The sequence below is a fragment of the Motacilla alba genome, chromosome 18, assembly GCF_015832195.1.
Source record: "Motacilla alba alba isolate MOTALB_02 chromosome 18, Motacilla_alba_V1.0_pri, whole genome shotgun sequence".
Taxonomy (NCBI): Eukaryota; Metazoa; Chordata; class Aves; order Passeriformes; family Motacillidae; genus Motacilla; species Motacilla alba.
Window position 1 is genome coordinate 7,609,536 of NC_052033.1, and position 20,815 is coordinate 7,630,350.

General features: G+C 45.8%; 2 protein-coding genes across 3 annotated transcripts in view; both read left to right on the plus strand.

Annotated features, from left to right (window-relative positions):
• The first annotated feature begins 313 nt into the window (after positions 1-313).
• LOC119709392 overlaps positions 314-20,815 on the plus strand; it is an 84,475-nt gene continuing 63,973 nt past the window's right edge. For both annotated transcript variants that reach the window (XM_038157104.1, XM_038157105.1), the window contains exon 1: positions 314-677. In XM_038157104.1, the coding sequence (XP_038013032.1) occupies positions 358-677 (320 nt within the window). In that variant the 5' untranslated portion in view covers positions 314-357. The remainder of the gene's footprint in view (positions 678-20,815) is intronic.
• On the plus strand, positions 16,233-17,695 carry NOG (noggin). Its single transcript, XM_038157103.1, has one exon. The coding sequence runs from the start codon at positions 16,800-16,802 to the stop codon at positions 17,469-17,471; it is 672 nt and encodes a 223-aa protein (XP_038013031.1). The 5' UTR covers positions 16,233-16,799; the 3' UTR covers positions 17,472-17,695.

Consider the following 20,815-nt stretch of genomic DNA (forward strand, 5'->3'; position numbering starts at 1 on the left):
CTTTTCACTGAAAGATAAATATATTTTTACCAGCCTAAGTCAGTGGGTCCTAATTAACTTCAAGTGACGCCCGCCGGGTCAGTTCTAGAGCTGCACAGCTTTACACCAGATTTACACCTCGGCAGCCCGGAGCCTCTGGTGCCGCTGTGGTGACCGAACCTGCGGCAGGGGAACAAAGCTTTGTCCTCAGAAGCCTCGGGTGGGGCTCGGCACCGGACACGGGCCGAGCCCGCCCTTCGCTGCACCGATGTCCCGCCTGTGTCTGGTGTGGCACAGCCCGGGGTGTGCGTGGGACAGCCCGGGGCTCACTGCCTGTGCCATGTCCGGCGTGGGGACAGCTCGAGGGTCGCTGCCCGAATGTCCCCAGTGCCGCCGACCCGTCCCCGCGGCGTCCCCTCACGGCCGCCCAACATGGCGTCCCGCGGGCGCCGCCGCGCCCCCTCCTGGCCAGCGCCGGGCAGTGGCGGTCCCGCGGGAGAGGTGCCGCCCTCAGGGGAGCGCCTGAAGAGGGGACCCCGCAGCACCCCCTCAGGCGAGGGGGATGCAGACCCCTGCCGGTACTTCCCGCAGCCCTGCCCGAGGCCCGGCAGGTCCCTCCCCAGTCATGCTGAGGCTCATCCCGCGTGGATCGCGGCCACTCTTTCGCCAGCGGCGGTGTCGGCACTCGGGACTCTGAGGTGAGCGGCGGCCGTGGCACCGGTGGGATGGGACAGCGGCCTTGGGCTCCATACGCAGCGCCAAACCCAGGCTGAACCCCCCCAGAACTCGCAGCCATCACCACCCGCCTTCAGCTCGCTGTACAGGACTCTGTGCACGGCCCTGGGCTGAAAGAGGTTTTCTGATAAAAAGCAGTCAGGAAGCACCATTCTAAGTCACTGGGAAACAACTGATGTGCAAAAATTTGCAAGCGTTGTTCTCGGTGGATGAGTTTTTGGCAGCTGTGTGTCACCCGGGCTCGGGAAGATGGGTTAGCACAGGCATTCTTGGCAAAGCTGAACTCATAAAGATCGCTCTGTTTGAGTGATTGCATCACCGCAGGTTCCTGAGTGACTTCAAACTCGAGATGCATATTTTAAATCTCCCCTGCTGTTGCTGATAATTTGTTCCATATTTACCATATTACTTAGGACTTGCAAATGGGTTAGGTTTTTTTTAGAATGTAAATGTTAATTGAATTAGATGGCCATAGTCGCAGCAGGCCAAGCTCATCCCTGGTCCCTAATGCCATGGCAATCCATGGGTTTAACCTTCAGGGTGAATTTAGCACTATTGACTTTCCCTCAACATTAATCCATGGTACTTGAAAAGAGCTGGAACTGCATAAATTCAGATGGTAACAATTTCTGATTGAGCTTTGCGCTGGCTTTGGGTCCCAAGGTTTTCAAAGGATGAGGCTGCTGAAACTGTACTGCTTGTTCAAATTTATATTGGCATCAATACATACAGTTCTGGACCTACCCAAAGACCACAGTTCTTGTATCTGCGTCTGTCAAGGTAGGACTTGGGTAACAATGTTGGTAAAATAAAAGGCTTGATGCAACAAGCTTTTAAAAGAACATTTCCTCAGTTGGGGTTTTTACGGTAATGTTCTTCCTTAAAATCTATCTGCCAACTCCCCATTACCTCAGAAATGGGGGCAGCTCAAAAGGAAATAATCTCATGCTCTGGTGTTCTACATCCTGCAGAGATTGCATCCAATGTCCAGCATTGTTAAAATAATTTCATAAAATGACATTTAAGGTGCCATAGGTACTGTTTATGGATAGAATATCCTTTATCATCTGATCATAGTTTTTACTTTGGAACAAGTATGGAGTAAATAAGATCTGTGCTGTTGGGATGTGCAAGCTGATGGGAGAGCCATTGTTTCTAGGACAGCTTTTAATTTCACTTTCAACCTGCTCTACATTATTTGCTAAATCAATTTACATTAAAAAATAGTTCAATCAATGTGTGGGAAAAGATGTTTTAGTTTTGGCAATTAATTTAAAAAACAAACTGAAAGTTCATTTAAGTGAGAAAGTACAGCTGTCATGAGCCTCAGCTACCTCAGGATGATGACAGTCCAAGTAGACAATAATATAGTTTTCAGCTTTCATGTTAAAAATCTCATTTGAAGTGTGAAATTAATGTCTTTTCCCAGTATTTTTATTGCTAGATTTCTCCTCTATTTGTGGTTTAACCAATTATTTTAACTTTAATTCTTTGCCAAATGAGCAGATTTACCACATACAATTCCTTATTAATGCATATTAATGCAAGTAGTAAAGTATTTCATCCTGCTCTGGAATTTAAGACTTCAGAAAGGTTCAGAAGGATCAGTAAGAATGATTCAGGAGTTGGAAACCATACCTTAGAGCAAGATACTTAGGCAACTCTTTCTAGTTCACTTAAACAAAAGGTGACTAAGAGCTATTAGTTCACATCCTGTTCAGTTTACGAGGAGGGTTTGGGTCATAGAGGTGTCCTAACATGGACAAGAAATTCCCTTCTCAACCCCAGTTCAGTGTCAGGGTACTGGAGCACTTTGGAGCGAAATAGGGAGTAAAGTTAACTTTTGGAGACACTTGCTGAATATTGATTTGCCCTTTGCACTCTTCAATATGAAATTTGTGTGGAAAGAACCAAGTGTCCCCATCCCACTGTAAATTGGTGGACATGTTTTCAGCACAATTTAGCTAGTGCTGGTGTGACACCTGTGCTTTAATCCATACAGGAATTATTTTGGTCTACATTGTTAACCAGTCTGAATATCCAGCATGTTAGCAACCACCAAAGTGAGGCATCATTTTAGCCTCCATGTGATGCTTTGCAATTTATTATTAGCTTCATACTCTGTGGACTTTAATAACACACAGTCTCTGCCTTTTTGAAATGAAAATCGACAGCTGTGAAAAAAATGGCTTAGTCAGGCTGCAGCTCTTGCTGTGTGGCCTTTGTGTCCCTGTCCTGATGACCAGAGGCCTCCAACGGGTGCAGAGAGCCTGGAGCTGTAGTGCACCAATACCTTTCTGTTGCTGCCCCAGTTTGGGACATGAGGGGCTCGTCTTCTAGCTCAGGTTGTCGTCACTCAGCAGGGACAGTTGCCCAGATGGTGACCTTGCTGTCTGTGCCGTGCCCACCCAGGTGTGGGAGCATCTCGTCCAGCTCTCCATGCTAACTTTTCCCCAATTTTTTGATTTGTTAATCCACTGAGACCTCTGGAAAGAACATTGGAAAACTGTTGGAAGTGTGATGACTTAAATCTTCCAGCCTGATGAATACATAGCTCTGGTTCTACCCTGTGCCCTCGAGGCTGGCAAGAAGACACAGATTGAAAGTGCAAGTTAATACACTGTGAAGGTTCTTTTGGTGTAAATTGATGGGGGCAGGCAAAAACACATGTAGGAACACCAAGGCTACAAAATGAATAAATTGGGACTTTCCTCATCCAGTTATATTAAAAACTGGGACAGAACTTCAGTAATTGGAAGAAGTGACAGATACTAAGAGTCAAGTGGCTCCAATAGGAGTGTTGGTTCTGGGAGATGAGCAAAGGTAAGACCTGCCTTTTTGGATGCAGCTTGGCAGGAGTGAAAGTTGGCAGAGCTGAGCCAACAGTGAGCTCTTTAAAAATGCCATCCTTGCCCTTTGAGTTCTCTGGGTACTGCGTTCCCTTGGGCTGTGTGACTGTACACAGCAAAACACCTTTAAGTACTTCCATGCTGGGTTTGAGTATTGGCTCATGCTCTTCTTCAGTTGCCTGTGGGCAGGTTTATAAATTATGTGCTGAGGCTTATTTCATTTATGTGGTTTCTTGAAATATGCTGAAACTTAGGAGATATTTAGTCAGTATCTTTGCCTCTTTAAAAACCTTCTTCTATGTTACTCATATATTAGTTTTTGGGTTTTACAGAACCTCTTAAAAACCTCTTGACCAGCAGATCTGCAGTAAAGATCTGCTGGCCACAAAGCCCACCATCCTGGTGCCACTATGTGCTGCTTGTCAAGGTGCCCCTTCTTCCCTGGTTCATCAAATAAGCATTGTTGGCAACAGTGAGCAGTTAAGTAGCTAAATGTCTATTCAAAGAGTGCCTGCCAAGTTATCAGTGCAGGCATATTTTTGTAATAAGCAGCTCAACTTGTGGTGACCATTGAGGAGAAGCTGAGCTGCAAAAACATCAACACCACAAGGACACAATATTTTTCTCCTGCTTACAACACGGTCGTTTATTTTGGAATTCTTATGCCGGCTGAGGACTCCAGGGCGGTGACAGTAGAAGAGTTGTCCAGATGCCAGGGAAAAGAGAGAACTGTATGTTACTCCTGTCTTGAAATGGTAGAGAGCAGGGAGAAAGGCTGGGTAATGATATGAAAGAATACAATCCCATAAGCTTTCCAAGGGAATCCACAGATTGCTCCCACAATAGATACCTGCAATACTTTGAAAATATGTACAAAATTAGATTGTTGAATTATGATTGCTGAATTCCCTGGACTTCCTGTACCCTTTGCAGAGATCTGCAGATTCAGAACAACCTTTTTATTAAGATAAATGATTACCTTTCAAATTAGCTGAGAAAGCCATCACATAATAAAGTGATTGTGATGGGAGCAATCTCTGTGCTTATTGCCAGAGAGGGAGTGGGCTCTGACATCTGATCAGGATGGCCAAGCAGCAGACAAAGAGTAAACAAGTAACTATAATAGAGACTTTATTTGGGGTTATGGGGAAAACTCAAATCACTGTGTCTTTCTATAGTATGTAGAGACAAGTTTTTTACCTCGTACTATGGTACCATTTCTGTGTGGAGACAGCCCCTCCAGCTCTCAGCATTATTTAAAACTTCTAAATTCTCTGGCAGTTCACAGCACTAACTTTTTGAAAGAGACTGTGTTCATCAAAATGTAGGGAGCACAGTCTGTATAGTGTTGTGCAGAGGCTGTGCAGAAGTTTCTCCTGAGTCATATCACAGAATCTGATGTTTTTAAACCTTCTTTTAAAAGGCTTTTTTTCTGTTTTATCTGGAAACAAAAATTGAGGTGCTGAGGTACAGGTGTGCTGAGGCAAACCCAGAAGATAGTTCTGTTTCATTCTCTAATTTCTGTCCTACCATCTGTTACCTCAAAGATTTAACCTATGCTATAAATTTTAGTTTAATTAAAATTTAGAGCAAGTATGCCTTCTTCTTTCACATTTGCACAATACCAGACTAGCTGGTCCATGTCCAAGCTTTTAGGTACTACAATAAAATAAATAATAAATCTTTCAAAGAATATATTTTTTTAAATACTCCAATGATTGCCATGGGTGTGATGTTGTTTTATGGCTAGAGAACCAAGACATAGATGGTCTCCAGTCAAAGTTATCAAGTATCCCCTAATTATGGCTGTGCTTATTCAAACCACCTAAGAGCTGCTATTTCATACCAGGACTTTATGTGTTCAAAGCCCAGTTCCAGTTGGTTTGCACTGCAGCTGTTGTGAATGCACGCCCTGCTATGAATGGAGCCCAAGTGAGGCTGCATAGCTTAAGTGTTGTTGAAAATGAGACATAGACATTAAGTGGCCATCTGTGGAAAGTTTTCAGTTGCTTTCATGCTACTGCAGTGGGATTCGTGGCAGAACCCAGGGAGAGAGTTCATGCTTCTGTGATGATGTTCACTTCCTGCAAGTGCTGCCTTTATCTTCCTACAATCTTCTGCTTGGGTCAGATCATCTAATTACTGTAACAAATCAGGGAGTCCTGTTTCTGCAACAGTTTCCTTTCACTGTATATCCATTGTCAGGTGCACCCGCACTAGCACAGAGGTGAAAAAGGAATGGGCTCCTTTAGCCACTGACTGTAGAAAGAAGTGTGCGGAACAAATGGCACTTGCTCAAATAATGAAAAGCTGTAGCATGAAGTGTGAGAACAATGCAGGGCTGCTTCTCAAACAATAATGGCACATGACAGAACATGGTCCAGTATCAAAAATGTGCTTCCTCCACAACAAAACAGTTCAGCTTCATTCCTTTGTATATCACACTTTTGACTAAAGGTAGTTGAAGGTCCTCTATCCCCAGGGTGGGTATTTGCAAAGCAGAGATAAAATAATGAGAGTATAGTGGAGTAACTTCCACTGTAATTAAATCAGAACATGCTATAAAATCCATGAGGCCCTGTGGTCTATCCCTGCCAATGTGATACTCTACAAAAGTAGGAACTGGTCCTCTTCTTGGTTTTGCTGTTTTGTGACCCTGGGAAAGCTGATTTGCTGCTTTACTTCCTTTAATGTTCTCAGTTTTGTCTGTGCTATCTGTTGAGAGGATCAAGAATGCACACCCTGACCTGCTGTTCAACACATGCCCAACGCCCACTGCAGAGGGATCCTGGTCACACTGCACTGACATTCACCTGATGCATTTCACTGGAAGAGCATGGTGGCAGAAGGACCTGGAGGAGCTGAACTCAACAGAATTATCACTGAGCAAACACTGAGTACCCATAGCATGGTGCAGAAAACGGACTGGCTTGTATGAAATCTGTTGGATTATCTTACCAATGGTTCTGATAATAAATCTCTTTACAAGACTACAGCTGTCCTTGTATACTACTGTATACGTGTTCTTGATGTTTTGAAAATTTTCAAAGCAGCCTTTTCCAACATTCTCAGTCCATAATCCAATAGCCTTATCTCCTTGTACTTCTTTGTCTAGTGAATTATTTAATTTAAACCAATCAAATCAAAGTCAACCTTCATTATGAGCAGCAGCACGTGGCACCGCAGGATTTTAAAGCACTGACAGGGATGTCAGTTTTCAGTTCTATCATAGATTTGTGCAACCATGTCTTCAATTCAGGGGATGACTGGCTGCACCTCTATCAGCAATGAGCCATGCAGCCCAGGTGGAAAACAGTCAGGTTGTCCTGGGCCTTGGGAGAGAGGGTGAGATAGGCTCCTTTAGCCAAGCAAATATGCCTCTTCCCACTGGCTTGAGCACATCAGGGTTCTACTGACTTGATAAACAAGACTTATGTTTAGTGACAGGAAGCTGTTCTGAGGGGTTTGTTCCCCTTGAACATTCATTGGCAGCATTCCTGCTGAGGATACCTGTGTGTACAAGCATGCACACTCCCATCTGCTGTTTTTTTATCAGCTAGGCAAACAGGGATCTCAGGGAATCAAGAGGCTCGATTGCTCTTTGTTGCTGTCTTTTGGAAGGCTCTGTTGCCCATTAAAATGCATGTGAGGTTTTTCTGTCACTTCACAGGCTTCTTGAATTAAACTCCTTCCAATGTCAGGATCTAAGCTGCAGGTTCAGGCTCTTACCTTTAAAATCTGTGCATTAAGTGCCTTGTATCTACCTGGTATAGCTGTTGAACTAATCAATGAACATTCTACTATTTACATTTATCCTTCCAAGCTCAGAGATCATGCACCACTGGCATTGAAAAGGCTGAATGATTTGCCCCGGTTCATGCTTCTGAATAAAATTGACAGCTATGAGATGGAAATGTTCAGCTTGTGTTTTAATTTGCTGCAGGAAAGATTTATCAGACAGAGGTGAAGTCTTTGACCCAGTTTTGTCCTACTGGGGTCTCTGTGTGCAAGCTACAGAGGGAAAGGAGAGGTCCCAAGCACTGATATTTTCAGGTTTCTCTTGCTCCCAGTTACAGCCAGTGGGATTTCAGGATAACTCAGCATGGTGCTGCAGCCTGAGCAGAGCAATCCTGCTCAGGGATTGCTGCAGAGCAGGGCTCGGGGCAAGGGGAGGCCAGGCACTCGAGGTGCCACATCCACTCTCAGGAAGCGTTCAGGGAGCAGAGGATCCCTCAGGATGCTGCAGGCTGCAGCCCGAGCGGCTCCACCGGCTCCAGGAGCTGCTCAGAGAGAGCGCGGCCGTGAAGCGCAAGGCGGGCCGGGGGCTGGCAGAGCTGGGGGCTGGCAGAGCTGGGGGCTGGCAGGGCCGGGAGATGGCAGGGCCGGGAGATGGCAGGGCCGGGGGCTGGGAGAGCTGGGGGATGGCAGGGCCGGGAGATGGCAGGGCCGGCGGCCGGCGGGGCCGAGCCGGGCCCGGCCCTGGGCTGTTCTCCACGCAGGGAGCCGGCGGTGCGCGGGTCTGGGGGCAGGGCGGCTGTCTATTTTTAGTGAGGGTTTTATAGAGTGGATCCCTGCGGTCTGGCTCCACACTGAAATATTGTCCTAGTCTCAATGACATAAACACAGGGCCAGCCTGTGATCCTGGCGCCAGCTTCAGCTTAGGGAATGTGAATGAAAGTACCAGTGGGGTCCAGGCAAGGAGAAGAAAAAAATCCTGACTGTAATTACAAATAAATCCCAAACCCTTTCGCTCTCATGGCTCACTTAGTGCAGCAAATAGCCTCTGATTCTCTACAAATAAGTCCCAGCTTAGTTACTGACAGATCTACCAAGAGGCAGTTAATGGAATAATGACTAAGGGAAGCTTAGGGTAATTTACAAACAGTTCCCGGTGTTGGAGGGTGATTGCCCCACCTCGCCCCCCTCCCTGCTCCCTTCAGGTCCTGCAGCGGTAAAGCACCAGGCAGGACCTAAGCCTAGGCACACCAAGGCTCTCTTGGGCTCGTCAAGGAAGACTGCTGTTTGTTTGTTTATTTGTTTCTTTCTTTCTATATTCAAGAGATCTCACACAAGAATGATGACTGGCAAACTCCAATATCTGTCTCCCTAGGGAGAGCAGTTTAGATTATGGTCCGCTGAGCAAGGTTATTCCCACCTTCTTTTTTGATGAGAAAAGTGGGGAGATCTTAAGTGAAAGTGGCATAAAAAGCCATCCCTGCCATGAGATGCTTTAAATGCAGTATTCTTTCTTTTGCTTCTCTTTTCTGTTACAAAGGCATCTCTCTTCTTTGAATCCCTTGTCTGAGCCTGTTTCAATACGTCATATTTCAATACGTCATATTTCAATACGTCATATTTGAGTTGAAATGCTCATTTTGCTGACCAAAGTTAACCCTCACGTTCAAAGTAGAGAGGACTCTTGTGGCAATGCTCTTTTTTGTTTGATTTTGATCTTTTTGTAAATCAGAGCAGGATCATGTGTCTTTGGAACACTACTCTCTCAAGAATGGGAGTAGTGGGAAGACTGTTCCTACATGGGAACAATTGACATGTAAAGAGAACAATTAATAATCAAAATATATGTCATTGTGTCTGGCATGTTATTGAACTGCTGATGTGTTTATTACGAGAACAAGTACTTCAAAAGGGGATGTGGCTTCAGGACACATGCTAGGCAGCAAAGATACTCAGTTGAAGTGTTATTTCAGTGTTGCTTGAAAGAAAATCATCCTGACCCATGTCTATGCAGGAAAGCCTAGTTGGTTGTTAGTCCTGTGATAGGTTGGTTTTTTTTTCCTATGCCATCCTAGTCTTTCTGAGTATCTGTGTTCAAAGGAGGAGGATAACAGTCACTTGTTAATTTTCTGCTTGAAAGAATAACACAAAGTCCTTATTCAGAGGCTTATCAGAGGAACTCCACTGTACATAAGCAAAGCTATGCTGTGAGCAAAGCAGTAATTCGTGACTTCTGTGTGTCATGTGGGGCTTTTTGTCTCATATTCCTGCTGAACCCTCCTATACCCCTGTCAATTCTCTTTTAGAGACTGTGGTGTTGTGGGATGTTGCTCAATATCCAAAAGCTTTTAACTCTCTCCTGTAGCTGATGTTTTGTGTAAACTGCAATAAAAGAAGGATATTTAAAAAAGAGGGGGACAAGGGACGATGAACAACCAACATATTTAATGAGGATGAGTAAACACACCCAAGATGTAACCGTAGATATAAGAAAAATAAAAGCAGCTGGGGGGCTTCTGAGACATTGTTTGTCTTGAAAGTGATGAGAAGAGTCACCATCAAAAGACTTGTTTTACTACAGTCATGCTTCATTATGGGCAAGGAGAGTGTGGGGAAGGGGAGGGGTGGGGGTTCCCTACGTGACCAGGTTGCCAGAAGAGAGAACCTAAGTCGTTTGCATGGCCTAATTAATCCCTGAACCCAGTCAAAGCCCAAGTCAGAGGAAGAGAGCAAACGTCAGATCTGTGTCTGGGAAGCCTAGAGTCATTATTTTACTCGCCTGGGTCCCTTTGCCTTTAGATGCAAAGACTTGAAACTCCCAAAGAAACACACCCCTGAGATTGCTACTAAACATCAGCAGATTTAGAATCAGTCTCAGACACAAATATCTGTTTCTGTACTTGAATTAATCCCATAACCCCATGAGTGTGCCTCTTTCATCATTTGCGAGAGAAAGGGGAAATCATTCCATGTGCCATTAAAGGTGCAAGTTTCTTTGAGAAGTCTCCTATTGAACATAGAGCTTTTCACAGCCAGCCCAGCCACTGTGGGTTTGTATTTTGGGACATTTTGTAGTGGCTGCAGAAATAATGCTATGCACACAACTCTGGCTGATCATTGTGATCCACTTCTTTTTTAAGAGATCAGATTTCTTGAAGGGATAAAGCATAAGAAGTTGGAAAGGAGTGATAATGCAAAATGCTGGGGAATGGCATGCAGTTTAATCTTTTTCTAGTTACTAAAGCTCCTTCATCCTTGTACATTTTGTAGGTGGAGCAAATTTAAAGAATTCTAATAAAGCAGTGGTTCTGAATTTGTGGAACCTTCTGCTGTTGCATTAATTCTTGAGGCAAAACCCTAGTCAGAAGTTGTTCTATATACAGGCTAAATTCCGCTCTGCTCTTTTATTACACTGTAGCCAGGATACTTCATGTGAGCATAAATGTGCAGCCATTCTACACTTAGCCCAGGATTTCTGAGTCAGTTATATTTGGGATCCTGTTCTCTCTGGCGCTCTGATCAGGATTAGACCCTGCCTCTTGGACTTTGTACTTCCACAAAACCCATAAGTCTCTTGGAACCTTTTACACCAGAGTCTGAGGCAACATTTATGGAGTGCAGGGACCTGGGGGCTCAGGACTCAGATGACAGAAGTACTTTTAAAATAAGTTTCAGTTTTCCTTCGTTCATAACCAACAGGGTAAATATGATGTAATTGGATTTATTTTTTTCCTCTTCACCCCCACTGGAGCCAGGAAAATGAAGTAGTTGAAAGAAAAGGGGTTGTCATTTTCAGTCAAGCAGTCATTCATCACATAGCATTAGACAATAAGCAATAAAACATTTGAAGGGCTCCATTGGTGCTAAAAGGGCGAGAGGGTCTTTTTAAATATCAGAGGTGAGAAATGTTATGTATCAGGGTTATTCAGTAGCTGGCATCAATGAATCACCCCCATGCACACAGGGCTTGATTGGGGTAGGTTGCTGTATTTTTCACTTCATTGAATCTTTGTCCCTCAGCTGTCTTTAGTGTTTTATAAAAATGAATAGTAAAAACTTGGTTTATCTCAATAGATGTTTCTCTTAATGACCAGACTGGCTAAAATTAATAAATACATTACTATTTGCCATGTGTGTATATATGTAATATATGCTGCCACAGGGAGTTTGTTTGGATAAACAATATTGCCTGTGTGGAGATTCAGATCCCCTTCAGGAGCCATTGCTTGTAAATACGTGTCATTTTTTAACATAAAAAATGCCTTGGTTTCTGTTTCATCTTTTCCAATTCTCCCACTAGCTTCCCTGCCTGTAATGAATTGGTCTGCACACTGTGAGTTGCTGGTCTCTTCTCTTGATTGCTGAGATGCTAGGATTTGGCACAAAAAGTAGGATGTTTAGGTAGGGTAGAGGAGGGGGAGGATTTAGAGGAACTTTGGGTTTCCTCTGTTGCAAACCTTTTGCGTAAATAAATAAATAATTACAACCAATTCCTCCAAGTGGGGTTGTAGCCAAGAAAACTATGTTCTGAGAGATTCAGATTTACGGCAGAAGACACTGCTGAGAGAAAAAACAAGAAACAGAGACAGTGGAGTTCCACCTCCCATGATATATAGAGCCAAGGGAGGTATAAATACCCGTCACTTCCCGGACCCTCTTTAAAAAAAAAGACAAACACCCAGGATCCTGTCTCTGGCTGCCTTGCAGCAAGGCGCCCTCATAAAAGCTAAGATAAACAGTTTATCAGCAGATGAATGCACAAGCTCTGGTCTAAAGACAAAAGACTATACCTTAAGAAAAATGCAGAAGCAAGAAGAGAGTGGGCTAAGAGTCAAGGAGGCACAGTATTTTAGGAGGAAGAATGACATGTAATGAGAAAAATACAGCAATTCTTTAACGACATTTTTCTTAAGGCAGTGGATACATCTATGTTTAGCTGTACTTAAAAGACTAAGAAATAATTGGGTTTTTTATTTGTGGGGTATCCTTTTTTGGTTTGGTTCTTTTTTTCATTGTATTAATGCATACTCCACTATAAAACACTCATACCAGAGCTTAGTTTCAATATATATTATTATATATTATTATATATTATTTATCACTGTAGATACAGGTTCTTGGCCAAATGTATCCTTCCCTGTCTCCATTCTGTTGGGATTTCAAGGTAGAACTTTTCTCTCTCAAAGTATGTTTTACCTTCCAAAGTTTTTGATTCAAAACTGTTTCCCTTCAGAGTAGCTGATGACCTGCTAACATTGTCATCCTCAGCACAGTCCTTATTCTGTGTATCAGAAAAGGGGCAGGGAAATTGATGAGGTACCTTCCTCATGAGGGAAAAGAGACAGAGAACCTCATTTCAAAGATCCAGCAGAATCTCCCTGAATCTTTCCACACTAAAGAATGTAGTTTCAAAGTAGTAGAATGGTGATTTTCTACCTGTGGTACATGGATTCCAGGGAAGGTCATACATGACCCTTGATAGCTCATGATGTAGATTTGTCATCTGATATATTTGGACTATGTAAAATGGCTGCAAGCTGTGCATATCCTTTAGAATTTCTTTAGGGATTCAGTTTTTAAAGAAGAGGTAGAAAATAAGTTCCTTATAAAATTTATACAGGTGTATAAAGGAAGAGGAAACTAGCGGCTTGCTAGGACCTAAGACTTAAATTGAAACGGTTTTAATTCAGTTGTCTGCTCTTTGAAACACAGGTTTCTTCTACAATTTTAGTAAAACAGGAGACTCTTCCCTCTGCATTGTTCCAGTGATACTGGTAGCATCTAATCAAACTCTCCAACACTTCCACAAAAAAGGCAAGGATTAGCATTCCTGCTCTACAGATAAGGAAAGGCAGAGCTATGAAATGTGCTGCCCAAAGCCACATGAGAAATTTTCATGACAGCAGAGCAGAGGACTCATTTGGTTATGCTGTTGCTTTTCCCTTCCTTTCCTTAACAATCATTTCATGCCAATGGATTTTTTAAAATAAGAAGCAAAATGCAATGAAAGCATGATTTAAACAATCTTTAAGTGTAAAGGGAAGCAAGAATAGTTCTAAGGAAGCCTCCACTCCTAAGGAAGGCACAACTTTGCCAGTCACACCCAGCATCGTTCTTCTTCATCCCAGTTTTCCAGTGTTTTATTACCTTCTGTGAGATTCCCTCTGTGGTTTAGAGTGGTGCATGAGACCACTGCTTGCAGACCAGGCTGATTTGAAACCATGGGCTGAATTCAGAGTAATGTCCCTGAGCCCTGCATTGGGTGAAGTAGGTCAGGCCATTTTCTGTTAGTAGATTTAACAGGAAACAAATCTATTCTGAATTGTTTCTGTGCATCCTTGCTGCTGTGGACTGAAGTCAGCTGCTTACATAATGTGTTTGCAGAGCTGTGCCTCCAGAGCCGTGCAGGCTGCATTCCTCTTCTCTCCTCATCAGCAATGTCACCCTGAAGAAGTGGCATCTTACTCTTGCCCACACTGGCTTCCTGTGTGCCTTGAAGGTTGTATTTGCTTTGTCTACTGAAAAAACACATTTTTACTACTGACAGCACTCCAGAACCAATAAAACTGAGGGAAAGGGAGTTGTTCTACTCTGCTTCATGCATCATTGCCAGCAGAATGACCAGCTAAGGCCTCTGTGAGTTGCTGGCCTCTCTCCCTATTCCAGGAAGGGCTGGCATCATACACAGACCCTGGATCATGCCCTTTACCTCCAGGTTTCATTTACTGCTGTTTTCAGCAAGCCTTGGAATAAACCAGTTTCTTTTCCCTCTGACCCAGAGGCCTCTGGCAGAGTTACTGGCAGCTCTTTCCCAGTCCTGCTGTCAGCCATTCCACCAAGAAATTCTTGGGCCACAAGTGACTTCTGTCACTTCTACATCCCTCAAGCTTTCATGGCTTCTCCAGGAGCCCAGTGCACCTGAGGCAAGGCAGACACCCGTGCTTGAGGAATTACTGAGCCCCAGCCTGCTCTGCTCAGAACACATCTGGGGTTTAAAGAGGAACAGAGGGGCTTAAAGAGACTCATTCCAGAAACATTCCATTGTGCAGGTAACTCAGTTGAGGAGGAAAAGGTCTTGTCTTCCAGTCCTTGTTTAGAGTCACAATTTTGAATGTGGAATCTTAAACATCTTGCATGAAATAGATGGTACATAGGCCTTATTAGCTTTGCTTTTTAGACTTAAGAGACTGGTAGTTAAAGAACTGGTTCCAAATACCAGCTGAGTGAAACTTAATTTATTATTAAAAAATAAATACAAGCGATATGATGTAACTTCTGAATTTTTGCTTCTGTTCTGTTTCTGAGGTGTGGCTTCTCACTTATATCGAGGGACAACTTTTATGCCAAATTTCAGCAATTAAAGTTTACCAGGGTCTGGGTGAAGGTAGAGACCTCAACTTGCAGGTGAAAAAAATTGCAATAAAACTCCAGCAGATTTTTGACTGACATTGCAACAGCAAGTGTCACTGTGAGGCTCTTTTACAAAGTTGACTTTAGATCAGTTTTCCATCTTTTTAATGTATTTTTTTTTCAGTTTTGTATTATTTATAAAATGCCCTAAATGTTCTGGAATAAAGCAAAGTTAAGAGTTCTTTTAAATTGAAAATTTGGAATGAAAATAGTTGAAAAAATACTTTTATAAAAAACACCCAATCTTGGTAATATGATCCATGTACTACTTTCATAATGAACCTAATTTTGAAGGTTAAGATTTAAACAAATGCATAAATAATTTAGATGAAATGGCTTAGCTTCAGTCCCATTAAACTTAGGCTCCTAAGTGCCTAAATAGCCTGCAGGAATGGGATTCAAGCACTTCATGAAATTTTACTCAAACCATAATAGAGCCTTAAAGCCATATATCCATACTGCCTGCCATGCCGTGTAAGTGCTCTTTGAGAGACAGTAATTCTGCCAAGGAAGTGGCATTTAGTATCAAATTTTTAATTGTTTTATGTATTTCCATTGAGGCACTTTCCATCTTTCTTGTATGGATTGAGGGCATAACTGGAAATTGCGTTTCTGATGAAGAAGTCTTAGCGAGCTCCCCAGAAAATCGCTAATCAAGTACTCCGGAGAGAGCAGCGGGGCCGGGACGTCTCCCGGAGCATCCGCCATGGGAGCCGAGCACCCAGGCTCGTCTCGGGGGACCGCAGGTCCGTACGCGGGATCCCACCCGGCCGTAGTCCCCGAGGTGCGCGCGGAGTCCGCGGGAGCCGCCTCCTCCCACCCGCAGCACCCGCGGTGCTCTGCCCGCCGCTGCCGCTGCCCGCGCTCACCCGCGGCGCGCGGGAGCCTCTTCCCGAGTTTCTCCGGCGCCGAGGGCATCCCACCGCTCCGCGATGTCCCGGTGTCCCCCGGCCCGCCCGCCGGCAGCCCCCGGCCCGGCGCGGCGCCGCCAGCAGAGGGCTCGCTCCGCCCGGGAAGGCGCCCGGCGGCCCCGGCGCCGCGGGCAGAGCGTCCGCAGCGGCCCCGCGGGCGGGCAGCGCGCCCCGCGCCCATGTGCGCGCCCGGGCAGGCGGCCCCCGCCGGCCGCGCAGCGCAGGCCGGGCCAGGAGGGCGCGGGCAGGCCGCGGAGCACCGGGAGAGCCGCTGTTCTCCTCGGGCGGCCGGGCCGCGCTCCTGCGCGGGGCGGGCGCGAGAGGCCGCGCTCCGCGCCCACGAGGAGAACGGCGGGGCGAGGCCAAGCCCGGAGCCGGCCCGACGAGCGGGCGCCCGGCCGGGCGGAGCTGCCGGCAGCTGCCCCGGGCAGGGCAGCATCTCCCGGGGCGCGGCGGCTCGCGTGAGCGGCGGCGTGCGGAGGGCGGGGGGAGGCGGCGGCTCCCGCCTCAGCCTTCCCCAGCAGAGGGTGCCTGCCGGTGGGAAGGGGGAAGCCGCGCTCTCCTGGACTTTTGTGGGAGTGGGGGTTGTGTTGTGTGTGTGGGTTTTAAGGGGGGTGGGGTGGGTTAGGAGAGAGTCTGTGGTTTCCATGGAGATGAAGCTGAAAGTGCAGGAAATTTAAAGGCTTTGGGTCCTTGCAAAGCAGACAAACTGGTGCCAACGTGCGTGGCTGCTGTTGCTGCTGAGGAGGCTGCTTTGCAAACGGCGGAGAGGAGCAGGGAGGAAGAATCGGCAGCTACTTCTTCCACACGCACGGGCAGACAACGAGGAGCGGCAGTAACAAGCAGAATTCGCAACAAAAAGAGGCATCTCCCGTTCCCGGGAAGGGCGAGAAGAAGAAGAAGCAGCAGCAGCAGAATTTTGGAGCGGATTCACCAGGAGAAATTTTATAGAGAAGCCTGCAAGAGAGAGTGTTTGCAGGGGGCTTGTTCTCCGCGCTTATCAGGGGGCTGTCTTTGCTGGTGGTGCGGGGAGTGGAGATCGTGATCCCCTTCAAAGACGAGCTATTTTGGATATCCCCGTACAAGTTTTCTGATGTATTTGCTTGCACCTTCTTCCCTTGCTGTTTGGTGAATCCAGCCCCCCTTCCCCCCCCCCCCCCCCCCCACCGGTCTCCCAAGGATGGATCATTCCCAGTGCCTTGTGACTATATACGCCTTGGTGGTTCTGCTGGGTCTCCGGCTAGAGCAGGGCGCCTGCCAGCACTATCTGCACATCCGACCGGCTCCCAGCGACAACTTGCCCTTGGTGGATCTAATCGAGCACCCGGACCCTATCTTTGACCCCAAAGAGAAGGATCTTAACGAGACCTTGCTAAGGAACCTCATGGGCGGACACTTCGACCCCAACTTTATGGCTGTTTCTTTGCCCGAGGACCGGCTCGGAGTGGACGATCTAGCTGAGCTGGACTTGCTGCTCAGGCAGAGACCCTCGGGAGCGATGCCCAGCGAAATCAAAGGGCTGGAGTTCTACGATGGGCTGCAGCCGGGCAAGAAGCACAGGCTGAGCAAGAAGCTGCGCAGGAAGCTGCAGATGTGGCTTTGGTCCCAGACGTTCTGCCCGGTCCTATACACGTGGAACGATCTCGGCAGCCGCTTTTGGCCCCGGTATGTCAAAGTGGGCAGCTGCTACAGTAAAAGGTCTTGTTCAGTCCCCGAAGGCATGGTTTGCAAACCTGCCAAGTCCGTGCATTTAACGATCCTGAGGTGGAGGTGCCAGCGCCGAGGCGGGCAGAGATGCACATGGATACCCATCCAGTACCCCATCATTTCGGAGTGTAAGTGCTCTTGCTAGGGCTGGCACTTCCCTTCGCGCCCCTTCTCCAGCGGACTCACGTGGACCTTTGCTGCAACAGAAATAAAAGACATTTGCTTTCTGGTTAACGTTGTAATGCACTGTAACGTGTAGGAGAATGTATATTGTGTGTATATATGGCACCGGTTTAATATACTATTAAAAGGTCAGTATTATACGTGAAATAATCAGCGTCTACTGTATTTTCAAGACTATTACCCTGATCGTTGCTAATGTATTCTTTTTTTCTTTTTTTTTTTTTTTTTTTTTTTTGTATTTATATTCCAGAGAGAAGTTGCTTCGCTTTAGCGAAGTAAGTTTTTTGTTGGGTGTTTTTTTAATAAAAGGATTAAAAAATACAAACCAAACTTTTTGATAAGAAAACTTTGATAATATTTTCCATTATTCGGAAAGCGTGTGTGTGTGGTTTTGTTTTTTTTTTCTTTTTCCTTACGGACTTCAGATTTAAAATAAAAATGAATAAACGCCTAGAGCACAATGTTATTGTAAATAGAGAGAACAGTTCGAATGACTTAATCCTATGTAAATGAAGAGTATCTGCTATTTATTCTTTATATCCTTGTAGTAAAAGTGCAGTGCAGAATTAAAGTCAACCACTAAAACACGAGCCGTTTGGATTCTGTTTGCTTTTTGGTTTGGCCGCCGTCGGGGGGGCTTTCTTCTCTCTCCTCCTCGTTCTCCACGCTCAGCAGGACGTTTCTTGGTGGCAGGGGGAGGTGGGAACCTGCTCACGACTCTTAAGAGGGGCTCTGCGGCACCTACACCGCCGGAGTGCCGCGGGCTCCGGCCCCGCAGCAGGATGGGGGCGGCCGGCGGGGGGGTCCCTCTGCTCCGCGCTGCGCTGTCCCCCGCGGAGCCGCTCCCGCGGCCGCGCAGCCCCGGCGAGCTCGGTGGCAGCTGCTCGGGGATTTTTCTTTTAACCGCTTGACATTTCATTTACAACGGGACACGTGTCTTTCACACCTACCATTGTGGTGGGACACTGCTGAAACTTGACCCCTGGGCTTTGGGGGGTTTCAGCGCAGACACGTTATTAGCCTGATCCTGTGACAGCCCCGCACACCGCCCGGACCGGCCCGGTTAACTCTTTGGGCTCCCGCCAGCGCCGGGCCATCGCCACCCTGACGAGCTGCCCGGAGCTGCGGGGCTCGGGGTCTGCATCCCCCTCCCTCGAGCCTCCTCTCTCCAGGCAGCCCGGGGAGCACCGTGCCCTGCAGCCGCGGAACAGCGAGCTCTGCCGCTGGGGAGCATCGCGCCGTGCCGCCCGTGCTGCCGCGGGGTGCCCGAGCCCCGTCGCCGCCCGCTCCCGGCCCGCCCCCCGGGGCTGCTCCGCCGGCTGCCCGCTGCCCTCGGCGCTGCGGAACGGAACGGCCCGGCCCGGCCCGGCCCGGCTCGCGGTGCTCCGCGGGACCCGCAGCTGTCCCGCGGCTCCGTCGGGACCCGGTCCAATCAGGGCCGTGTTTGACTTTTACGTGCTGGGAGAGCCGACGGTTCGTATCTCCTAGATAGCAAATGCGAAAACAAACTCTCCACGTGTTCTTCAAAGGCACCCTGACAGTGCAGAAAGCCTTTTCCTTATTTATCTTGGAGCCAATTTTTTTTTTTTAATTTCTCCTTCAAAACTCGAAGGAGGGAATCTATGCTAATAATTTTAAACTCACGGGTCTTTCATTGAGAGGAGCCAGCCCTGCTTTCTCTAACGCTTAGTACGGTATCTCCGAATGCATATTCATTCCCTCGCTTAGTCTCTCGGTGCGTTTTACCGCCTGTCTCTTTGCTCTAATTTCAATAGTTTTGGGAGGGGGGAAGAAAATCAGATCTTGGGACATTTAGGGTATTCATTAACCTAGTGAAGAGGAACAGAGGCATTATTACTCACATAGAAGGCACCCTGCCCCCATGTCTATCTAAGGGTTCATTGTAAAAGGATTAAAAGTTAAAGACCTTCATCTTATGATTCTTTCATTTAATCTTCGTGGCGCCTGAAAGACATGCTGGATGGATGATCACATTTAAAATATTCCTAATGTCGGCTACCTTAGGACTCCAGGCAGGGCAAACAAACGTAATTTATTTCCAGAAGAAAGGGTATATTGAGATGTTTAAGTTTATGAACCACCATTACCATGTATATTTGTTAGGTTCTGACAAATACCCAAATAACATTAAAATCAGCCATTCATCACATATGAATTTATGCAAAACCTTGTATGCCTGGGGCCAATATTTTTTTAGACAGAGTTTCACTTGCAAAAAAAAAAAAAGTTTATTTTAAAAAAAAAGCAAGAGTTTTTCATGACTGGTAAACACGAGAATTATGTGAACAGAAACTATTTCATGCTGGGATGGCAGCCAGGGACTCGGGAATGTCAACAAAAGTTCTCCGAAGGTTGAAAATGTCACTGGATTACAATACAAGGTCCTTTGCCCCATTAGCAAACTTTGCTAAAGTAATATTCCCACTACTTAGCGAGGGGGCTCACCCAGTGATTTATCTGTCTGTGATCCCAGCAATGGGGCAAACAGGGGCTTCATCTGGAAACCACCTCTGACTGCTGGCTTCAAGATTTAAAAATTTTTATGCATGCAGAGCTGAGTGTGTACTGGTGACTGTTACGTGAATGTAAAAGAAGTGTGCTGTTAGTCTAAATATTTATCACCATATCTGTCTTAATATTAATCCGAGGGTTATTGTCATCAGAGAGTCATATGTACATACATGCTTTCTCAACCAGTAACACCCTGTTAATAAATTTATGAGAATTTATGAGAATATTTTGGGGTTTAAAAAATCAAGTTTCACCATCCATAAGGCCCACAATTTTATTTTTTTTTAATAAATAGCTAAATTTTGTCAGCTGTTAGATCAAAAGTAAACTAGTAGTCTTCACTGTTGTTTCTGGTCAGGTCCACTTTCTGGTCCTCCTGCCCTAGTGTGGAAATGTTTGGCTTGTAGTGGAAGTGTTTCAAGCCAAACAAATAAAATATCTTTCTGATGAATGTTTCTATGCAAATCTATTTAACATTAGATTTTGTAATATGTTTTTATAGCAAAATTGAATTATAGCTCTTTTAAATAGAAATCAATTCATAACACAGCCAGTTTTTCTTTGCTGGTCTTTGTAGTGGCATCATAAGACTGCACAAAGACCACTGTGGGGAAGAATTAAGGGAAAAGTTTAAAGTTTGCTTTTAGATACTCTGCAGTTACTTATTTTGCAATTTTAGTGTCTTAAAGCATAATAATGGGAATTTCAATTCACTTCTGTGTCTGCCATAGGCTCAGCTGAGTTATTTAACCTGTGTGCTACAGTTGCTCCTAT